Raw genomic sequence first — 24,891 nt, forward strand, 5'->3', positions numbered from 1 at the left:
TTATTTGTCAATATTTTATGCCGTTCGATCGTCAATTAATATATCCATACAGAAAAGTTATTTACATATTTTACAGAGTAGCTACACAGCCGAATCTCTACTGGGCGAAATATTCCGGACAAAATAAGCTTTTTTAATTTTGCTGATCGTGTTTGAATTGACTCTTTAATACAACAATTAATTTTCGCACAAAAAGCGTGAGAGTTTCAATAAGTTACAGTAACAGTGAATATTTAACCAAATGGTGACTAAGCTTCGAGGTGAAATCATTCGATACAATACACATGAAAAATTTCGCCAACCACAAGCAGAATTTTTGCTTATTTTGATCCTAGAATTTAACTATAAAATAAAAACATTAAGTGTCGCTAAAAAGAATATTAACAAGTTCCAGCCAGCGAAAATTATTGATACATCTCTTGTGTAGAGGTTTCTTGTTCTCCTTGAACACTGTCTCTGTGTCAAGATTAATACGAACCACGTATTGTTTAAACAGAACTATTTGAGTGTATAGTACATATAAATTCCATATTGCTTCTTTTAAAAACTGTATGTACAAATTTAGAAATTATTTTGATTGCATGTGAAATAACGGCACGGCTATTACAGCCGCTGCTTAGCTTCGAGCATTTCAATGACCAAATCCGACAAGTTCGATTCACTTGAATTGTTCATTTTCATTGTATATAAATATTCTATGACTTGATTAACCATGTATTTCAGTTGAGGAAGTATTAACACAAGCTTTGCAAATTTTTGCGGATTTTCACGATGGCGACTGTTTGTGTAGTATTGAAGAGTGGATGAAAATGTTGTGATCAAATCGTTCACTTTTTCAGGCCCAGCTAAACTACTTGATTCTAAACAAAAAACATGTGGAATTATATGAAATTTTTCTGTTTTTGCAGTTACGCACTTCATACACCAGTTAAATACACACTAAATCTTACTAGTGATATTCTTTGAAAACTTCTCTCCCTCCTTCCTTTTTGCGGACAAATAAAACAAGTAAGATCGTTATAAAGAATAATAAAAAAGTGTGACACTCACCAGCGTTCGTGAGACTGATAGCTTTTAGACAAGCAATCTCCTCTTCGTCCATATTGTATTTTTTTGCTCGATTTGCCAAGGAAAAAATTTGACAATATATATTCTCACAACCAAGTTCTCTGGCTTCATTGTACGTTATGGAAAAGAATTTTGAAAATTTTATAGCCTCTTCAACATACACCGAATGATACACCCAATTTAATGCGAGCAAATCCACCCACGCTGCTTGTAATAATATAGCCTGGTCGCTTATGACCAGATTGCAATAGCCTGGCAGCTGTTTTGCCCAGTCTATTATGTGAACCAGCTGTTGGTCGACCGTCCAACTAAATTTCTGAGTGAGAGTTCTCGTTTCAATGGTACAATCTTCAGGCTTCAAATACAACTCCGCATGAAGAGAGGTTAAACTTTGAATAGCATTTTCGATCTCAATTTCTTGAGCATTCGTAGAACTTTCAACAAAACCTTCCGGACTCGATTTATCAGATTTTCGACGCGGTTTTTGTTGCTTTTCTTGTTTTGGTCTTTTGATTTTGTTGCCAAGAACTAAGGTGAAAAACAAAAATCGTCAAAACTAAGATTTCTCTTTTGCAACTGACATGGTAATAACATTTGAAGTGCCTAACATTGAGCTAGATATCCTAACCTCCGTCAGCCGTTAATGTCAAACAAAAAATACGTACATTCTTTCGACATGCCAACGTCGTGGCATTTCTTTAACCGACAGGCTTGACAACATTTCCGACTCATACGATCGATCGTACAATTACTTGATGCTGGACATTTGTAGTTTAAGTCTTTCGACTGCAGGCTTCTTTTAAAAAACGCTTTACACCCCTCGCATGCAGGCACACCGTAGTGGTATCCAGACGCCCGATCCGTACACACTACACATAAGAAGGCTTGGTCGTGCTTGTTCGATTGTAAACGGCTTTGTAGGTTTGCACGGGGTTGAGGTGGGCGTTCACTTTCTACTTTCACTTGTTCTTCTATCTTCACTTCCATTTTCTCTAAGACGGGCATTGCAGTGTGCGATGCTTCTGAATCCATTATTTATCGCGATCTAAAATCAAGTCGAACTTATCAGCTTATTCTTACTTAACAAGACGAACCGTCTAAGAGTTTTAATTGGAATACATTGATTAAACAAGGCAAAAAGCTTCATTTGCAGTAACATCTGATGAAGTAGTAATAATTATTAGTTAACATGGCTGGCACAATTACATTGATTAAATTTCGACGACGGTATTCAAGTATTTTTCGAAAAATACAGTGAGAAATAACTTAATACAGTGAGAAATAACAAATATTAAGCTTAGAAATAAAACAACGACAACATCAACACTACCACCACAACCGCAACCGCCACTGCCATTACAACAATAACAACAACAGTATATATTGGTTAGATCATAACACAGAGAACTAGACAATACCATGCACTTGTCAAACACATTAAATAAAGGACAACACCCGCAATAAAAAACAAGGAGAAAATCTTGTTCTGAATTTCTTATTTCTTTACTTATTATTTAATAAGAAAACAAAGATTAAACTAAAAATGCATTTTCGTCATCAAGAAATAAATTTGTCATTCAAAGAATAGGTATGATGCAGTAAATTTTTTTTAAAAAATAGTTTTCTTACATTTTAAAAGACATGTATCTATTATTCTTTTGATATCTTATCTATGAGACTTGTTCGTACCTATAACACGACGCATGGTAACGTTGTTAACAGAGTTCTTTTATTGTTTTTGTTTTAAAAAATTATAAAATAAAATTAGAATGAGACATTACTTGAGTCTCAAAGTCGACAAATTAAAGACGATATTTTTTATATTTTTATCCCTTATAACACATTCATAACACAATGAAAATAATATCGAAAACAAACAGACGACTAAAGGTCAGGAATAAAGACAAAAAAAAACAATTTTTCCACACATGCAAAAAATTGTCACAAGAAGAAATATTAAAATTTCGAAAAAGGAAATCATTAACACACAGTCAAAAGTAAGCGTGCCGAATTTGAGAAAAAAAATAACACAACAATAACAAAAAGTACACTAAACTTGACATTTAGAAACAATTAACAAAAAGTAAGACTAAAATTTTATTTTGATAGGCAACCATCCAATAAGAGTTTAGTTTTGTACGTTCAAGCAATAATATTTTAAAAGGATTGTAATAGTAATCTCCTTCATTACCTCACCGGTATTAAAAAAAAGATTTTTTTTTAATTTTTTAAGTATAGCTGTTAAATAACTAGCTAATGTTGATATTATCGAAAAGAAAAGTAAGTAAGTTTTCGAGTTCCTAGATGCTTATTAAAAACAGTGTTTGGTCACTCATTAATTGTATTTTCAAAGAATTTTAAACTTATCAGCACAAACATAAGAACGTCTCATGATATTCTCGATGTTCGCTGTTCTTAAAAACGTTCTAATCAAGTCAACACATGTTTAAAGGCACTATAATCCAAGTAATTTATTAGCACCCATAAAACATAACGTCCACATACCTTTTAACGCAAAAAACGTGTTCTCAATTTTCAACCTCCCACTTTCTGTGAAAAGCCAACAAAAAGTTAATACAGGCTACTGGCTTCTAAATATTCCCAACTGATTTTTGTTTCAATGAAGAAGTCTAATGACATCAAGTTATAGGTCATTGTATAATTAATCAAAAGAAAAGTAATTAAAGTAACATGGCATCCTTAACTATGCGTGGGGTTCCTTACACGTTGCCAAGGTAACCAGAAATAACAAGATAATGTGATCGGGTTTGCAGCAAAAAGTGGTCGCGGTAATACATGGAATAAAACTAGGCGCTCATGTTGGGCGGAGAATGTGGGGTTAGGCGACGTGAATATAAGTTGCAGGCCGAGCTTATTCTGATGCTTTTTGATAAAAATCATTTCATTTTGCTGGTCAGGGAGGGGGGGGGGGGTGTGAAGGGGGTACCGTTGCAAATAGCGCGGGAAAAATATTTTTAACGAAAAACTAAGCTCTCCCTGTGCTGATTGTGGCATATAGATTTTTTAAAGCTTTTATTTGAATAAGAAACATATGCATTGCGGTAATTCCTACAACATACTTATTACATATTATCATTTATCTGCATTTTGCGTCACGTTGGACTCTGTAATTGCTTTGGTTTAAAAGGAAGAAACTTTATCGAAATAAATTTTCAAGCTCCATCTTTATTCTAATACAAAACCACTGAAAGGTCTCAAGAATATTCTCTATCGTAGATGATTGATTTCCCAAGCTACGATGTAACTTTATTTTCGGTGTCCAGTATTATAATCCATTGGATGTTTAAATGCTTCAAAATTTTGAATTATTATGTGGGTCAGATCTTGCCTCATTTAACCAGGTCAAAAATGAGTAATACTAACTCAATTAATGCTTCTTTATATTCAATATCATTACATTAAAATAGAACTAATGAATCACCATGGCAACCCACCCCCAAACCATGGTAACACGCCTTCGAAAGATAACAACAAAAACTCATGTGTAGGCATTATGTAAATTAGCTGGTATTACATTAAATTATTTTAATTCGATAAACCAGAAGTTATTTTTTCCACAATTTTGAAATGTTTTCGAAATCTCATCATTAAAATCAGACAAAGCAAAAAAATTATGTTAATAGTTTTTGACCTCGCATGGTTTTAAAGTATATTTATGTACCAAATCAGGCTCTTAGACCAAATATAGCACTACTGGGATATTACCATATAAGGTAATCGAACAAGAACCACAAAATAATCGAAGAAATGGTTGACTTATCATTCCAGGTAAAAAACTCGAGAATCGTGTAAGTGACTTTCGAGTATCCTACCTCGAATAGTCAACCCACCAAATTTAAAAACGACAAGAAAACCCGGATCAGCTTAATGATCACGGAAAATCTACAAATCATTTTGATCGATGAGCGTGGTTTATAATACATATCTTAAAATATTTTATGCTTGTATGATTCTTACATTCACAGTTTTCCAGGTAATTCTTTCTTATAGATATGTAAATATGATGAATAAAATTATTTTTAGGAGGGGGGTTAAAAATAAGAGGTAGCTAGTTCATACCCAGTCTAAGGAATGCTTTTTGGCAGGAAAGACGGAAAGAAGAAAGCATTCATGTCTGCAGTTGTAATCGCAATGCGTTGAAAAAAGAAAAAAAGGATAGGTCTCATTTTGATGTTATCTCCCTTTGAAATTGTTTATCCTCGAAATAAAGAGCATAGCAATTCAAATGCTACGCTAACCGACTTCAAAATTTGTGCATTCAATTGTAATCCTAAGATTGGGATCATGTAAACACACAACCTTCAATGGTAGTACAACACCATCGTAACACAACTATTTTAACACATCGTAAATCAGCCGATACCTACTTCGTTCTAATTTTTACGCAGCGAAAAAAAGTCTATTTCGTGTGTATCAAATTTTTTGCGTATTAATTTGTTTGCTATTATTTTCTTATTCTCACTAAAAGTGTATTCTCAACGTGTGTGTTTGCTTTCTTGCAACGAAAACACTAAAGAAAAATGGCGCGAATTTGACCTCTCCAATTTAAATACCCGTATTCTATACAAAATGGTAGCCGAAAAAATAATTTGTTCTAAGGACGAAACAACGACGTTCGGCATATTGTGATAAGGTAAAATCTTAGGAAAAAAAAAATCGAATTTGTGGATTTTACAACGAGGTTTTTAACTAGTTATATTGCACCAGTATTTTGTCCTTTCAATACTCCTGAGCGTAGCTTTATTTCGGGTCCCCATAATTTCTTGCCTAGCATAATTTCCGTCGTCCATAGGAAGGTTTCTTACCTTGTTCCCGACATTGGGGCGGGAATATACAGAAAAAACACAGTGATAAAAAGTGGAGCGGTTGCCATGGTAACTCCCAAAATGAGATTTTTAAAAACATTCAATAAAAAGTTCCCAAACAGACAAAATATTTGAAATTTTAAGCCCTGTTGGTGCTGTTTTTTAAAAACTTTAATAAAAAAAGGTAGGTGGTATGATACATTTCATAAAAGAAAGGAGAAATATTGTATCCACTGAAATATTATCTTGAAGCGATTTGATTGGCACATACATTTTAAAGTTAGCGTGGAAAGAAATCAAAGATCATCTACATTTTTGCAGAAAAGGAATTTTCTATTTTGTGGTATGCGTAGCGAATATGCATGATATAAATAGGGAACAAAAGAATAAAGAAGAATAGATAAAAAAGAAAGACTGTACCAAAGCTAAGTTTCTTTTTAACAACTGTTGCTTAATTACGGCAGCAAGGGGAGTAGCATAAGGACGGCAACCGTCGTTTTAAAGTATGACCTTACGCAGAAAAAGTAAAAGCGCGCGTAAACTTTTTATGTATATTACGAATAAAGTGATATGCCTTTTCCATGACAAGTAAGAGATGTTTTTTTTCTTGCTCGTGCGAACAACATGATTGACGTTGGAGAATTTAACGTCCTAAACAGATTACAGAATTTAAATTTTCTTACTCAATTAAATTCGAAAAAAATATAATTCTTAACACACCAATACAAGAAGTCCCAATTTGAGTGAACTCAAAGAAATATATTTCTATTAAAAGTTAAAAAAAATTGCAAAGAAATCTTGGAATGTCAAGGTTTAATCCATTAACAGCGGGGTGTTCAAAATAGGTTTCCCCTGTAATACGCATGCGCAGTAAAGTTAACACTGTCGTATTCTCTTCACCTTGTTGGCTACGCAATTTGGAATACTAAATTTTCATTCTCGCTAGATGCACCAGTCGAAATCCAACTCTATTTTTAATAACCGCAGGTTTCATATGTAAGAGGTCGTACAAAACTTTTATAACTTACATAAAAAGGAGAGGAATTTTAAAAAACGGAGTTGTTGCCTATTGACTTAACTTTTTATAAGAAACTTAGGTTTTTAATCAGTTCTCACGTCGCTTAATATCTACACGTAAAGTTGCTTTATGGTTGCTAAGATTTAATCAAATAATTTTCGTAATTTATGTAAGGAAAAATAAGTGATATTTTTAGTAAAAGAAAGTTCTTGAAAATAAACTGAAGTATGCAACAAAGAATTTATTGTAGTTTTCCTTTTCTTGTAGTTTTATTTCTGATTTTTATTTGTATTCTATTTCTTTTGTTTCTATTTTCGCAACAAATAACTTTTTTTCTCAACACCCAACATTTTTTAAAAATAGTGCCAAAATTATTGGTTATTAACGCATCTCTTTAGTGAAACCGAATTCACATGTTTGCTAGCTAGCTATCTAGCTAGGTTGATCTAACGATTTCTATCCTTATAGGGTTGATGCGCCAATAGTAATCGAACTTCTTTTTTAATCCAGTTTCTCATTGTATAAAACTAATCTGACTGTCTTAGTCTCAGAAAATATTTCTTTTTATATAATGTAGGTTATTGCTACATATATATATATGTATATATATGTATATGTATATGTATATATATATATGTATATATATATATATATGTATAGTGGTGATTCGGCAACTATAGGAAGCAATACGACATATTGAAGTCTAGAACATTAAATAAATCAACAAATAAATAAAATAAATTAATCCCATCAACTTAAAGTGACATTTTCACAGTTACTCTGCCACAAAAACTAGTTACCGCCGGACAGAGCTTAAAGAAAAAAAGAAAAAATGGTTTTATATGTCTAATTTACAAGCTTTTTAAAAGCGATGATTTTTTCCGACTCAGCCACACTGTTGTTACAGATTTTGTTGACTCCAAGTAATTCTTTTGATTAGATGTTTCCCATTTAAAAAATAAGGACAGTTAAAATAAGGCTTTACAGCAGCATCAGAGAGCTTGAAGTTGGTCCAGACTGTAGCGACAACAAAGTTGATACAAAAATAGTCGAGGTACTAGCGTAAGGAAAACATGAAAACATCATCTTTCCGTGTCTAACTTTTGCGACTGCAAGATAATATGAACTGTTGATATTTTAAAGTCATACTAAAACTAAATATATATATCTTGTTACTACTTTTTTTATAACTAACACACCAAATAAAAACATGCTACGTAAAATATATATTTTTGTTGTTATTCTTTAGTGAATCTGCAATATTTGTTTAAAAAGAAACTGCTGTAGTTGGCTGAGAAATTAATAATTTATTTGAATACAGTTTCACATCTTCGACTTTCAACAAAGGCGATGCAGCAGAGCGTCTGAATGAATTATACAAAACTGATTAAAAATAAATACCCCCTTTTTTTTGGGGGGGGGGGGGGGGAGAGGGGGAGAGAATCGATAAAGCAGAATTTAAAAAGAAAATTTTTAACAGGGTTTAGCGAGCAAAGTTTCATTTTTTCCCTCGCTCGCTTGCCAAACAATATTGTTTATTTCCATATTCAGTGAAGCGTAATATTCCCAACCAATTTTAACCAATCAGCGTTAATTATTATATTTATTTCCTGCGTAATACTATTGTTGACATTTGGTGCGTAAGGTTAACGTCAAAACTAACATGGCAGATCAGTTACGAGGACCAGACCATCAATCAATTGTCATTGCTAAAGCCTAGTAAGGGGTTTCAGAAGTCAGAATTCCGTTTTATGTAAATTTTTGCATGTAGAAATAAAAACATTTAAAAAATCAGCTTAAAATCTGATGATTTCAGCCTGGAGTTGCTTAAAAGGGTTTTCTAGCTGAGACAAAAGCGTGATTCTCTAAAGAGAGTTCTAAATGAAATATAACTAAATTGACTATGTTGTTATTCATTCATTCATTCATTCACTCATTCGCTGTCCCAGGAAGGTTTTAGTGTTTTAAATTTCATAAACTATTTTTAAAAAGACAATCTTTCTTACCTTGTTTCAACGTAGATATTTCAACATATACAAAATAACTTTTCAGACATTATTTTCACACCCAGAACTTCACTGACTACTCATTTCGAGGGTCACAGTAGATGTGCAATATCTACTATGTGAACATTCGAATCCTTTTTATGTAGTTGCTTGGCAACAATTGTTTATAATAGCTAGGACTAATTCATTATGACTACGCTGCCCACGATAAAATTACATCCCGTCCTGAAATAGCTTGTATTTAACGATAAAATTACATCCCGTCCTAAAATAGCTAACTTACAATTGACATGCAACAACACCCTTTTTAAACAAATTTTGTGTGTCATTAAAACTGACTAAGAAGTGATAAATAACCCATTGCTTGTTGATATCCACGCGCCTGTTGAATGCTCCTGTTTCTCCCTTTACATTTTTTAGCAAATTGTTTCTAGATGTGCTTTTCCACATCAAACAACATTGATTCATTGACTTTCGTATTTTAAATATGTTGACCGATTTCGAGCAACAAAAAACACCGATAGGCGTTTTCTTTTCTTTCTTTTTTTGTTACGTGCATTTTTTCATATAGTTATTTTGCTCATTTTTTTTTTAAAGAAAAACAATATTGTTAACAAAATGCTATTCTACGCCTTCTATTTAACCATTCCTTAATCCGACAAAAATAGCTTTAGTATGCGTTTTTAGCGGCGTCCGAAATTTTAAAAGTATCTTAGTGACCGGCTTCGAGTTATCTTATACAACTTAGTTAATTGCTATGACAACGAAATCAATAAAAATTAAAATTAGTTTTTTCAGTTTTGTGATATAACTTCATTGATTGTAGTTTGAATGTCAAAAAATTCTGTACGCATCTTCCATCCATTTTTTATCTGTTTTGAAGTTGTATTTTAGTAAATACTCTTGGTAACTCAATTATATTTATTAAACCAAACAAGAAAATAGATCATCCGCCATTTTAGTAGAATCATGTACAGTGGAACCTCTAATAGCGGCCACTTTGGGGGACCCAGCTTAGTGGCCGTTGCATTAGAGGTGACCGATGTATGGAGGTTTTATATGAATACACTTTTTTTGTCAAAACGTCTGGTCGGGAGAGGGGCTCAAAGAATGATTCATGATCAAAGCAAGGGGACATGTGGAAGCGTTAAAGTGGATAGAGCAAGTTACGAAAAAGATCCTTTCACATGCTACTGACCTCGGTAGAAAATAATTCTTTTTATTTTTCCTTTTATTTGCTTGCATAAAGATTTTTTTTGACCGTTAATAGAGGTGGAATTAGACATTTGGACAATAGAAAGTGGCCGTTTGGCCGTTGATTGGAGGTGACCGATGTATGGAGGTTTTTTTTATAAGAGTTTGACCATGAATTTGGCAGGGATTTTCTTTTCTGGCCGCTTATCAGGAGGTGACCAATGTATGGAGTTGACCGTTAATAGAGGTTCCACTGTATACAGAAATAATGATAATAACTGAAAAAAAGTCAGACTTTTTTTCGAAATAAGTTCAACGTTATAAGAATAAAAACAATTAAAAACGCATGCCAGAATTTCTTTAAATTAACCACTTTATTATTTTGATTATTGTTTCAAATTTTTCTAATCTCTTATAAAAAAGTGTAACAAAAGGATGAAATGAGAAGACATAGGTACGAAATGAAATTAGGTAAAAAAATCTGGTATTAAAAAAAACACCATGTTCGTCAGTATGCCCGACACCATTAAGGTTGATAGGGGTTTTAACCTATAGCTTTTATGCAGTGGGAAAGAACATTCTGCTGAAAGATATACGCGACGATAAAAGTATTTCGTTGCGCAGGCACGCTAGAGAATACTACACGCTATTTTGCACGCTCTCTCTACCTGGCCAACGTATGCGAAAAAAGTAGCGACTTTGTAGCCTGCCAAGTTAGTGATCATTTTAACCATTTGTCTGTGTTTAAAAAATGACAAAAAACCGTGTCCATGATTGTATATAAATTTTCGTATCCGAAGAAATTTGCTTCCCCGTCTTAAAACGTCTTGTCAGTCATATAAAAAAGTCAGGGAAAAGTGACTAAATTTTCTGCCCGACCAAAATTTCCCCCGATTATTTTTACCCCGACTAGTACTTTTACCCGATTTTTTTTATACCTGGCTAACCCCGGCTATTTTTTTTCTGGAATTTGTTCAAAAAACATACATGGATAAATAAAAAAAAATTGATTCAAATTCTCTTGTGAGGTTATCTAAAAGAATGTTAAAAATTAGTCGGGGAAAAGTGACTTATTTTTCAAAAGTGACTTAATTTTCCCAGATATAGTTTTCAAATAATACTTCAACCTATGTACAACACAAGAATTTTATACTTAAGCGACAGTATATTCAAAAAAGAAAGAAAAGAAAAAAATATGAAGGGAGACTAGGATATATGTTTTCATAGCATAACCTTTAAACAGAATTATTTTACCTATTTTGATCTTTTGCGGTAGATCCAAGTTGCAAACAATAAGTTTTCTTAAAAAATAGACTCGTTTTATAGACATTTTATTGTATCAATAATTAATTCTTGCATCAATAATTCTTTATTCAAACAAACTATCAAGTATACACACACGCGACTAAATATGAATGAGTAGACCTCCATTGCTCAAGGTCAAAGCTAAAAATAATTTAATATCGTGAGCTACCCTGCGTCAAGCTTTAAAACCACATAATAAAATATACAGTTTCTAATAAGTTAGTAATGTTTAATATATCTTTCACTTAATTATTTTCTTTCGTACACGGCAGCCTTTGATAACCTCCGAATAAAATGTTTCACTGCAACCACCCAACCATGGTGGAGCTAAATTATCGCTTTAGTTAGCTTAAGTAATGTAAAAACCAAATAGAAAGTGTTACCTGTGAGAATTTTTACGTGCAGTGTAAAATGAAACAATTAAAACACACCTGTTTTCCCCTTATTTAATACAAAAAGCGTATCATAAACAATCGCAGAAATATAGGAGATAAACGATAAATAAATAAAATAAATATAAAATTTTCTGTCGCAAAAAATAGGGATGATAAAGTGTGACAAGGGGGGGATTACAAAGTGCCGCGGGTCAGGGGATTAAACATTTCGATAGGTTTGGGATTAAAAAGTGAGACAAAAATAGTTACAAATGGCAATAGGATTATAAAGTGCAACAAAATTGGATTACCAAGTGCGATGGGATTACAAAGTGATACTCTACAGGGACATTATCATTTGTTTCCCTTTTTAGGATCACAAGACATTACTAGACCCGCAACAACCGCAAAGGCTGCAATTGCCCAACCACTGTAGTTAAGCATCGGGGTTAAGTAGCTGAAAACACTCCCATGCTGAAAAGCAAAATCAGATATTTCATAGAAACTATAAAATCTATCCACAAGTTATGAAAATTATAAATAATATAATCAAAACATGTTTTCACAAACTTTTGCTTCTTTCTGTGTTTTTGTCCATCCTGAGAGAAAACCTAGTGGAAGCAAAACAGCAATGCTTCGAAATTTCAAAACCCGTAGGAACAACCCTTAAAAAAACAATCTAAGCTTCGAATCTAAGAACAATGATCAGATCATCGTTTTCAACAACTTGTTAATAAAACATCTTTATGCTTCTTAATCTTTCCTGAAGTTCACTGCTCTTCCAGGAAAAGCATACATTAAGCCAAAATGGAGGATGAACTTCATCTTTTAGGGGCTACAAAAGTAAAGGGATGCTACAAAAAATAAAGAAATAATACAAAAAATAAAGATATACTACAAAAAATAAAGAAATACTACAAAAAATAAAGAAATACTACAAAAAACCAGGGAAACTAAAAGAAATAATACGAGAGTAAAGGATATTCAAGTGAAGGTAAATTTACCTGATACTAAAATTTCGTCAATAATTTTTTTAGAAATAACATAATTTTCGTGCATATCATGTCTAATAACTTCACCCTGTCATTAAAATTAATAATTAATCCCAAATTTGCGTCTGTAGCTAAAAATAAACCATTTGATTTGACAGTGTGGCCAGCGGAATCACTGCACAACAGAGAAAGCCAGTGACGTGAACCGTTTAAAAACTACGCTGAAACAAAATATGAATTAAAAATTTGAAACAATAATCAAAATAATGATTGGATAATTTAAATAATTGACAGACTGAAAGTGCACATAATTTATTAAACCCAAATAATATTATTAAATTAATTTATTCCCTACGATCCGCGAAGACCTGGAAATATATGAGTAAACGAGACATGCTGATGTCAGCAGAAATTACATGGTTATTTTATTAAGTCGAAACATTTACTAAATAACTAATTGAAATTGATTATTGATTATTATTATTATTTGAATTATCTTATTATAATTAACGTGGAATGAAAAATATTACTTTTTTACAGTTAGGTTGTAAAAACATTAAAAACAACCCTAGGCTAGTTTTCAAGTGAGTATTCTAAATTTTTGTCAGTCAAATATTTTCGGAGAGTTAAGACTTTTAAAATTTCAATTGCACAGCGAGTAAAGACTATAAATTTTACTTTTACAAAAGGGAAAGGAGCACGTGAGTTAATTTTCGTTACTTCATTCTGTACAGAGAATGCTCTTCTTTCAAGTAAATTGCAACTTTTGAAGCACAAGTATTCCTCTACTTGTAATAAATACAAACGGCAAATTATTATAATTTATCCCTATTCTACAAAAAAAAGTATGCTCACTCAAAATTCATCCCTATTCTACAAAAAAAAGTATGCTCACTCAAGAAACAGGGTTGTCACAGTTTTTTTACAGTCACATTGGAGGAGATTTCAGGACTTCTGAAGAGGGTTTTCAAGCTTTTTTGAAAAGATGAGGGTGTTTTCATGAAGGAAAAAACTGTAGTAAATTTCCTGCAAATTAAGAAAATTTCGCATATGCGCATGCGCAATTTTATAAAAGATAGCCTCCCATAATTACGTAAACTATTCTTTTCTAATCTATACAGTTCACAAAATTATCAGTTTGTTTTTAGAAGTTTCTTATCATTTGGGTGATCTAATGCAGGGTGGACTATTACAGGCATTTTCAAAACAATTAATTTGCACAATATGATTCTCTTTTTCTTTCGTTCCCTCTTTTTTCTTCACATACCAGAAAAACACAATCAAGGAGCTCAAATAATATCACATCATTAGATTTATTTATATATTTACAGTATTTACTTACTTTCCTGTTTGGAATTGAAAGTAATTCGGAGTCTAACCACACAAAAATACAGATATTAAAAAGCAATCAATCCTTGTCTCCTACTGCCTAATCATTAGTAACATTGATACAATCACAGGTATTCCCAGATCTCCCCCGCACAACAGTCTTTATATTAATTCTTTTAGAATTTTCTAAATTTGTCAATTTTGATGAATAGAATTTTAAACTATGACCATCCATGGCACAACTTATGCACTGGGTTGGGTAACATTAATAAAAACAATCCCCGATTGCATCTGAATATCTCCCCTGTAAAAAAATTATAAAGAAGTTTAGTCCAGTCCCTACAAAACTATCTCGTCTATATTGTGAAAATTGTGAGTCTTTTATTAAGATGTATGCAATAATTGGTAATCTTTTTTCAGTTAGATTAAAAAAAACCCGTCCTTTATGAAACCAATAATGCTGAAAAACAACCCTAAAAGTACGATTTTTTTATGTTGAATCTGTTTGAGAGAGTTTTTCATTCAACATTTTCGAACTTTTAAATTTTTAAGCAAAACATAACTTGATGTTGTGGAGAAAAACACACGTACGCTAAACAAACTACTGGCATAATGAGCAGTGAAAGTTAATCAAACTATGATGTAGAAAAAGCTACCCTCTAAGAGTTTATGAAAGAAAAGAACATCTGCTTAAATTCTTGTTGATCTTCTGGACAACGGAGGTTTAACTATGGCCAGCACTTACAGAGTTAAAAGCAGATAAAAATTACCTGGATGTTTCTTAAAGGAAATTTTCTTAAGAATTATGGAGTCAAACCCCTGTTTTATACCCCTAAAATTATTTTTAGCATAATTCTTGTCACTTTATCAATAAACTTTTTTAATTTTCTCACAATTTTGCAAGAAAGTGGTAGAAGTACCTATAATCTCAGCTTTAAGTGAGTCCTACACAGCGCAACAAACTTATCAGACCACAAAAATTTTTACCACACCAAAACCATAATACACTGATCATTTACCAGGCATGAACTATACAGTTTGAAGCAAAACACATAACCTTGCATGCATCACAAAAAAGCAATAAGGTATAATGCCCAGTGTTATAATAATGTGGAAAATTTATAAAAAGGACTGTAAAAAATGACATAAACCAGGCACTCTTATTGGACAGGAAAATAAGCAAGTACTTGTCAAGATGGTGAAAGTTATGTTAAAGTTCACGTTTGTCGGTAGCAAAACAGTGAAAGTCCCATTTAAGCAGTTAGGGGCCATTCAATAATTAAATAACATTTTTCACCACCCCTACTCCTTCTTATGCATCGAACAAATCTAGTACCACCTACAGACCCCCTCATCTTGTTAGGTAATATTTGGAATCTTAAGACCTCATCTTTTCATACTAAAAACCTTCATGTAACAGATAATCAGGCAAACTAATGCTAATGAGAAAAACATATACCCGGGCGATTTATTTAGCACACAAGATGACATTTTCGGTACTATAACAAAAGAGCTCTGCAAGATAAGGACTAGAATCATATATAGGCATATATAACAAACTTCACACAATAAATGGAGTAGTTGATTAATCAACACTAGAGCAAAAGATTTAGCAGATATTGAAAAGAAGGCAGAACATATAGTAGCTGCATAAATGTATGAGTTAAAATCTTTTTACAGACCTTTTTTAAAAAAAAGATGAAATTTTTCTGACAGTTTCCAGAAAAATTTGCTTACATTTTTAACCCTGATGAACAAAACAATATGTGGCAAGTGTTGACCACAAGTTGGGATTCTAAGCAACAAAGAAAAACATAGGCAACTCTCATATAAGGAGCATTCATGTCAGCGAGCAGACATGTTAACAAAAAAAATAAAAAATAAGGGGTAAATGAAGTGTACTACTGCCGAAATACCACTTGACACTAAAAACAACACAAGTTTGTAGTGACGGTCTGGCCAAGACTAGTATCCTCAAGGTAAAGTCATGAGTAAAAGTCATTATAAATTCCTTAATTATCTGAACATCATGCAGAAAATAATCAGATTCATTATCACTGTTATACACAGAGAAGAGAACTGTTGCGAAGATAACCTGCAGGTTAGTCTGATGTGCATTTTAAATTAACAGGTATTAACTCAATTTTTTGTCAGACTTGTAAGCAATGATATTTCAGGAAGGTTTAAAGCTGACATTCAGAATTCCACGAAGTTATTGCAAGAGTGAGATTAGAGACATCAAAACGTTTTCAGCTTTAGTGATATTAACAGTGGCTAGATAGAGATAGTCAAGCACTTGTTTTGCTAGGATATGTGTTGGATAATGAAGGTGGGTGTTTCATTAGTGTTATTTGCAATAGATTCTCCTTTGTTGACTAGCACAGTCTTGTAAATTGAGGTAAAAGGTAGGTTGCATAATAAGAGTTGTTGTTAAGTAATGTGCATGGACATTGAAACAGGAAGATCTTGACTGTTTAGAAGTAAAGATATGAGAATGGTTAGGTGGATGTGTAACAAAATGAGTTCAGATGAACTTAAGAAGCAGACTATAGGTTTTACATTTAGTAATGTTATGAGATGAGAAGAATGAGTTGGTTTAGGCAGTTGGAAAGAATGAAGGTGGGTAAGAAAGTGTAGACGTGATACTGAGTTAACAATCATTTTTTCAAAAACGTGACACTAAAGAAATATTAATAAAAACATCACATAGCTGTGGAGATAAAAATATGTGATATTACAAATTACAGGTATGAAGAACAGTGATGATAAGCATAATAACTAAAACAGGTAATGAGTTTCCGCAGAACCAGTGCAGAACTAGCAGAGAACCAAAGTCTCCGCAGAACCACCACAGAACCAGCAGCAAACCACTACAGAACCAGCAGTTTTTTTAGTTATTACGTGTAATAAGTTCAGAACACGGAAGTTAAAGTCTATCACAAGTTGAAATGCCCTATAAGTTCAATGCAGTTTCACAGTTTCATCAATTTAAATGCTTGTAAACTAGACAAGTATGGTGACCCTAAGTTTTCACAAAATTAAGTTTAGAACAGATAGAAGTTGACATGTTTTAGCTAATGTTGTCTAATTTGTTGCTTATATATAAAACTTTAACAAATTTGTCGAAAGCGAGATTAAAACTACAAAATAATAAAGATGGTATATTAGGACGATTATAGTACATATTTTCTAAAAATTAAAACAACACTAAAAACTAACCTTCAGTTGAATCTTTAAAATCTTCAGGTTAGTTGGACTTCATTCAGCAATACAATGTTTACGTTCTAAACAACACGTTCTACAAATTAAACAATTAAAAACGCATGCCAGAATTTCTTTAAATTAACCACTTTATTATTTTGATTATTGTTTCAAATTTTTCTAATCTCTTATAAAAAAGTGTAACAAAAGGATGAAATGAGAAGACATAGGTACGAAATGAAATTAGGTAAAAAAATCTGGTATTAAAAAAAACACCATGTTCGTCAGTATGCCCGACACCATTAAGGTTGATAGGGGTTTTAACCTATAGCTTTTATGCAGTGGGAAAGAACATTCTGCTGAAAGATATACGCGACGATAAAAGTATTTCGTTGCGCAGGCACGCTAGAGAATACTACACGCTATTTTGCACGCTCTCTCTACCTGGCCAACGTATGCGAAAAAAGTAGCGACTTTGTAGCCTGCCAAGTTAGTGATCATTTTAACCATTTGTCTGTGTTTAAAAAATGACAAAAAACCGTGTCCATGATTGTATATAAATTTTCGTATCCGAAGAAATTTGCTTCCCCGTCTTAAAACGTCTTGTCAGTCATAAAAAAAAGTCAGGGAAAAGTGACTAAATTTTCTGCCCGACCAAAATTTCCCCCGATTATTTTTACCCCGACTAGTACTTTTACCCGATTTTTTTTATACCTGGCTAACCCCGGCTATTTTTTTTCTGGAATTTGTTCAAAAAACATACATGGATAAATAAAAAAAAATTGATTCAAATTCTCTTGTGAGGTTATCTAAAAGAATGTTAAAAATTAGTCGGGGAAAAGTGACTTATTTTTCAAAAGTGACTTAATTTTCCCAGATATAGTTTTCAAATAATACTTCAACCTATGTACAACACAAGAATTTTATACTTAAGCGACAGTATATTCAAAAAAGAAAGAAAAGAAAAAAAATATGAAGGGAGACTAGGATATATGTTTTCATAGCATAACCTTTAAACAGAATTATTTTACCTATTTTGATCTTTTGCGGTAGATCCAAGTTGCAAACAATAAGTTTTCTTAAAAAATAGACTCGTTTTATAGACATTTTATTGTATCAATAATTAATTCTTGCATCAATAATTCTTTATTCAAACAAACTATCAAGTATACACACACGCGACTAAATATGAATGAGTAGACCTCCATTGCTCAAGGTCAAAGCTAAAAATAATTTAATATCGTGAGCTACCCTGCGTCAAGCTTTAAAACCACATAATAAAATATACAGTTTCTAATAAGTTAGTAATGTTTAATATATCTTTCACTTAATTATTTTCTTTCGTACACGGCAGCCTTTGATAACCTCCGAATAAAATGTTTCACTGCAACCACCCAACCATGGTGGAGCTAAATTATCGCTTTAGTTAGCTTAAGTAATGTAAAAACCAAATAGAAAGTGTTACCTGTGAGAATTTTTACGTGCAGTGTAAAATGAAACAATTAAAACACACCTGTTTTCCCCTTATTTAATACAAAAAGCGTATCATAAACAATCGCAGAAATATAGGAGATAAACGATAAATAAATAAAATAAATATAAAATTTTCTGTCGCAAAAAATAGGGATGATAAAGTGTGACAAGGGGGGGATTACAAAGTGCCGCGGGTCAGGGGATTAAACATTTCGATAGGTTTGGGATTAAAAAGTGAGACAAAAATAGTTACAAATGGCAATAGGATTATAAAGTGCAACAAAATTGGATTACCAAGTGCGATGGGATTACAAAGTGATACTCTACAGGGACATTATCATTTGTTTCCCTTTTTAGGATCACAAGACATTACTAGACCCGCAACAACCGCAAAGGCTGCAATTGCCCAACCACTGTAGTTAAGCATCGGGGTTAAGTAGCTGAAAACACTCCCATGCTGAAAAGCAAAATCAGATATTTCATAGAAACTATAAAATCTATCCACAAGTTATGAAAATTATAAATAATATAATCAAAACATGTTTTCACAAACTTTTGCTTCTTTCTGTGTTTTTGTCCATCCTGAGAGAAAACCTAGTGGAAGCAAAACAGCAATGCTTCGAAATTTCAAAACCCGTAGGAACAACCCTTAAAAAAACAATCTAAGCTTCGAATCTAAGAACAATGATCAGATCATCGTTTTCAACAACTTGTTAATAAAACATCTTTATGCTTCTTAATCTTTCCTGAAGTTCACTGCTCTTCCAGGAAAAGCATACATTAAGCCAAAATGGAGGATGAACTTCATCTTTTAGGGGCTACAAAAGTAAAGGGATGCTACAAAAAATAAAGAAATAATACAAAAAATAAAGATATACTACAAAAAATAAAGAAATACTACAAAAAATAAAGAAATACTACAAAAAACCAGGGAAACTAAAAGAAATAATACGAGAGTAAAGGATATTCAAGTGAAGGTAAATTTACCTGATACTAAAATTTCGTCAATAATTTTTTTAGAAATAACATAATTTTCGTGCATATCATGTCTAATAACTTCACCCTGTCATTAAAATTAATAATTAATCCTAAATTTGCGTCTGTAGCTAAAAATAAACCATTTGATTTGACAGTGTGGCCAGCGGAATCACTGCACAACAGAGAAAGCCAGTGACGTGAACCGTTTAAAAACTACGCTGAAACAAAATATGAATTAAAAATTTGAAACAATAATCAAAATAATGATTGGATAATTTAAATAATTGACAGACTGAAAGTGCACATAATTTATTAAACCCAAATCATATTATTAAATTAATTTATTCCCTACGATCCGCGAAGACCTGGAAATATATGAGTAAACGAGACATGCTGATGTCAGAAATTATATGGTTTAGGGTCCTGCTGATCAAAAAACCTAACAAAAACAAGTAACTGCGACATATTACTTTATTAAGTCGAAACATTTACTAAATAACTAATTGAAATTGATTATTGATTATTATTATTATTTGAATTATCTTATTATAATTAACATGGAATGAAAAATATTACTTTTTTACAGTAGGTTGTAAAAACATTAAAAACAACCCTAGGCTAGTTTTCAAGTGAGTATTCTAAATTTTTGTCAGTCAAATATTTTCGGAGAGTTAGGACTTTTAAAATTTCAATTGCACAGCGAGTAAAGACTATAAATTTTACTTTTACAAAAGGGAAAGGAGCACGTGAGTTAATTTTCGTTACTTCATTCTGTACAGAGAATGCTCTTCTTTCCAGTAAATTGCAACTTTTGAAGCACAAGTATTCCTCTACTTGTAATAAATACAAACAGCAAATTATTATAATTTATCCCTATTCTACAAAAAAAAGTATGCTCACTCAAGAAACAGGGTTGTCACAGTTTTTTTACAGTCAAATTGGAGGAGATTTCAGGACTTCTGAAGAGGGTTTTCAAGCTTTTTTGAAAAGATGAGGGTGTTTTCATGAAGGAAAAAACTGTAGTAAATTTCCTGCAAATTAAGAAAATTTTGCATATGCGCATGCGCAATTTTATAAAAGATAGCCTCCCATAATTACGTAAACTATTCTTTTCTAATCTATACAGTTCACAAAATTATCAGTTTTGTTTTTAGAAGTTTCTTATTATTTCGGTGATCTAATGCAGGGTGGACTATTACAGGCATTTTCAAAACAATTAATTTGCACAATATGATTCTCTTTTTCTTTCGTTCCCTCTTTTTTCTTCACATACCAGAAAAACACAATCAAGGAGCTCAAATAATATCACATCATTAGATTTATTTATATATTTACAGTATTTACTTACTTTCCTGTTTGGAATTGAAAGTAATTCGGAGTCTAACCACACAAAAATACAGATATTAAAAAGCAATCAATCCTTGTCTCCTACTGCCTAATCATTAGTAACATTGATACAATCACAGGTATTCCCAGATCTCCCCCGCACAACAGTCTTTATATTAATTCTTTTAGAATTTTCTAAATTTGTCAATTTTGATGAATAGAATTTTAAACTATGACCATCCATGGCACAACTTATGCACTGGGTTGGGTAACATTAATAAAAACAATCCCCGATTGCATCTGAATATCTCCCCTGTAAAAAAATTATAAAGAAGTTTAGTCCAGTCCCTACAAAACTATCTCGTCTATATTGTGAAAATTGTGAGTCTTTTATTAAGATGTATGCAATAATTGGTAATCTTTTTTCAGTTAGATTAAAAAAAACCCGTCCTTTATGAAACCAATAATGCTGAAAAACAACCCTAAAAGTACGATTTTTTTATGTTGAATCTGTTTGAGAGAGTTTTTCATTCAACATTTTCGAACTTTTAAATTTTTAAGCAAAACATAACTTGATGTTGTGGAGAAAAACACACGTACGCTAAACAAACTACTGGCATAATGAGCAGTGAAAGTTAATCAAACTATGATGTAGAAAAAGCTACCCTCTAAGAGTTTATGAAAGAAAAGAACATCTGCTTAAATTCTTGTTGATCTTCTGGACAACGGAGGTTTAACTATGGCCAGCACTTACAGAGTTAAAAGCAGATAAAAATTACCTGGATGTTTCTTAAAGGAAATTTTCTTAAGAATTATGGAGTCAAACCCCTGTTTTATACCCCTAAAATTATTTTTAGCATAATTCTTGTCACTTTATCAATAAACTTTTTTAATTTTCTCACAATTTTGCAAGAAAGTGGTAGAAGTACCTATAATCTCAGCTTTAAGTGAGTCCTACACAGCGCAACAAACTTATCAGACCACAAAAATTTTTACCACACCAAAACCATAATACACTGATCATTTACCAGGCATGAACTATACAGTTTGAAGCAAAACACATAACCTTGCATGCATCACAAAAAAGCAATAAGGTATAATGCCCAGTGTTATAATAATGTGGAAAATTTATAAAAAGGACTGTAAAAAATGACATAAACCAGGCACTCTTATTGGACAGGAAAATAAGCAAGTACTTGTCAAGATGGTGAAAGTTATGTTAAAGTTCACGTTTGTCGGTAGCAAAACAGTGAAAGTCCCATTTACGCAGTTAGGGGCCATTCAATAATTAAATAACATTTTTCACCACCCCTACTCCTTCTTATGCATCGAACAAATCTAGTACCACCTACAGACCCCCTCATCTTGTTAGGTAATATTTGGAATCTTAAGACCTCATCTTTTCATACTAAAAACCTTCATGTAACAGATAATCAGGCAAACTAATGCTAATGAGAAAAACATATACCCGGGCGATTTATTTAGCACACAAGATGACATTTTCGGTACTATAACAAAAGAGCTCTGCAAGATAAGGACTAGAATCATATATAGGCATATATAACAAACTTCACACAATAAATGGAGTAGTTGATTAATCAACACTAGAGCAAAAGATTTAGCAGATATTGAAAAGAAGGCAGAACATATAGTAGCTGCATAAATGTATGAGTTAAAATCTTTTTACAGACCTTTTTTAAAAAAAAGATGAAATTTTTCTGACAGTTTCCAGAAAAATTTGCTTACATTTTTAACCCTGATGAACAAAACAATATGTGGCAAGTGTTGACCACAAGTTGGGATTCTAAGCAACAAAGAAAAACATAGGCAACTCTCATATAAGGAGCATTCATGTCAGCGAGCAGACATGTTAACAAAAAAAATAAAAAATAAGGGGTAAATGAAGTGTACTACTGCCGAAATACCACTTGACACTAAAAACAACACAAGTTTGTAGTGACGGTCTGGCCAAGACTAGTATCCTCAAGGTAAAGTCATGAGTAAAAGTCATTATAAATTCCTTAATTATCTGAACATCATGCAGAAAATAATCAGATTCATTATCACTGTTATACACAGAGAAGAGAACTGTTGCGAAGATAACCTGCAGGTTAGTCTGATGTGCATTTTAAATTAACAGGTATTAACTCAATTTTTTGTCAGACTTGTAAGCAATGATATTTCAGGAAGGTTTAAAGCTGACATTCAGAATTCCACGAAGTTATTGCAAGAGTGAGATTAGAGACATCAAAACGTTTTCAGCTTTAGTGATATTAACAGTGGCTAGATAGAGATAGTCAAGCACTTGTTTTGCTAGGATATGTGTTGGATAATGAAGGTGGGTGTTTCATTAGTGTTATTTGCAATAGATTCTCCTTTGTTGACTAGCACAGTCTTGTAAATTGAGGTAAAAGGTAGGTTGCATAATAAGAGTTGTTGTTAAGTAATGTGCATGGACATTGAAACAGGAAGATCTTGACTGTTTAGAAGTAAAGATATGAGAATGGTTAGGTGGATGTGTAACAAAATGAGTTCAGATGAACTTAAGAAGCAGACTATAGGTTTTACATTTAGTAATGTTATGAGATGAGAAGAATGAGTTGGTTTAGGCAGTTGGAAAGAATGAAGGTGGGTAAGAAAGTGTAGACGTGATACTGAGTTAACAATCATTTTTTCAAAAACGTGACACTAAAGAAATATTAATAAAAACATCACATAGCTGTGGAGATAAAAATATGTGATATTACAAATTACAGGTATGAAGAACAGTGATGATAAGCATAATAACTAAAACAGGTAATGAGTTTCCGCAGAACCAGTGCAGAACTAGCAGAGAACCAAAGTCTCCGCAGAACCACCACAGAACCAGCAGCAAACCACTACAGAACCAGCAGTTTTTTTAGTTATTACGTGTAATAAGTTCAGAACACGGAAGTTAAAGTCTATCACAAGTTGAAATGCCCTATAAGTTCAATGCAGTTTCACAGTTTCATCAATTTAAATGCTTGTAAACTAGACAAGTATGGTGACCCTAAGTTTTCACAAAATTAAGTTTAGAACAGATAGAAGTTGACATGTTTTAGCTAATGTTGTCTAATTTGTTGCTTATATATAAAACTTTAACAAATTTGTCGAAAGCGAGATTAAAACTACAAAATAATAAAGATGGTATATTAGGACGATTATAGTACATATTTTCTAAAAATTAAAACAACACTAAAAACTAACCTTCAGTTGAATCTTTAAAATCTTCAGGTTAGTTGGACTTCATTCAGCAATACAATGTTTACGTTCTAAACAACACGTTCTACAAATTAAACAATTAAAAACGCATGCCAGAATTTCTTTAAATTAACCACTTTATTATTTTGATTATTGTTTCAAATTTTTCTAATCTCTTATAAAAAAGTGTAACAAAAGGATGAAATGAGAAGACATAGGTACGAAATGAAATTAGGTAAAAAAATCTGGTATTAAAAAAAACACCATGTTCGTCAGTATGCCCGACACCATTAAGGTTGATAGGGGTTTTAACCTATAGCTTTTATGCAGTGGGAAAGAACATTCTGCTGAAAGATATACGCGACGATAAAAGTATTTCGTTGCGCAGGCACGCTAGAGAATACTACACGCTATTTTGCACGCTCTCTCTACCTGGCCAACGTATGCGAAAAAAGTAGCGACTTTGTAGCCTGCCAAGTTAGTGATCATTTTAACCATTTGTCTGTGTTTAAAAAATGACAAAAAACCGTGTCCATGATTGTATATAAATTTTCGTATCCGAAGAAATTTGCTTCCCCG

The 24,891-nt window shown here is 32.4% G+C and overlaps 1 protein-coding gene across 4 annotated transcripts; it reads right to left on the reverse strand.

The window, feature by feature from the left end:
• On the reverse strand, window positions 1-24,408 carry LOC130641202 (steroid hormone receptor ERR2-like). 4 transcript variants are annotated; one of them, XM_057447900.1, is made up of 5 exons: window positions 24,319-24,408; window positions 17,332-17,396; window positions 1,734-2,113; window positions 1,051-1,596; window positions 1-860 (listed from the first exon to the last, which is right to left on the reverse strand). In XM_057447900.1, the coding sequence occupies exons 3-5, from the start codon at window positions 2,098-2,100 to the stop codon at window positions 604-606; spliced, it is 1,170 nt and encodes a 389-aa protein (XP_057303883.1). In that variant the 5' UTR covers window positions 2,101-2,113; window positions 17,332-17,396; window positions 24,319-24,408; the 3' UTR covers window positions 1-603. The 4 variants fall into 4 exon arrangements, with proteins under 4 accessions (XP_057303883.1, XP_057303886.1, XP_057303885.1 ...); XM_057447903.1 differs by lacking the exons at window positions 17,332-17,396; window positions 24,319-24,408 and adding an exon at window positions 11,367-11,433; XM_057447902.1 differs by lacking the exons at window positions 17,332-17,396; window positions 24,319-24,408 and adding an exon at window positions 3,574-3,618.
• Between the last annotated feature and the right edge of the window lie 483 nt (window positions 24,409-24,891).

This window comes from Hydractinia symbiolongicarpus, chromosome 4, assembly GCF_029227915.1.
Source record: "Hydractinia symbiolongicarpus strain clone_291-10 chromosome 4, HSymV2.1, whole genome shotgun sequence".
Lineage (NCBI taxonomy): Eukaryota > Metazoa > Cnidaria > Hydrozoa > Anthoathecata > Hydractiniidae > Hydractinia > Hydractinia symbiolongicarpus.

Bases quoted from the DNA above. Each gene is read 5' to 3' on its own strand.
- LOC130641202 (XM_057447900.1), bottom strand. From the start codon at position 2,100: ATGGATTCAGAAGCATCGCACACTGCAATGCCCGTCTTAGAGAAAATG. The intron at 1,597-1,733 runs GTACGTATTTTT...TTTTCACCTTAG, and splicing joins CGTTGGCATGTCGAAAGAAT to TTCTTGGCAACAAAATCAAA. The intron at 861-1,050 runs GTGAGTGTCACA...TTTTTTGTTTAG, and splicing joins TATCAGTCTCACGAACGCTG to AATCAAGTAGTTTAGCTGGG.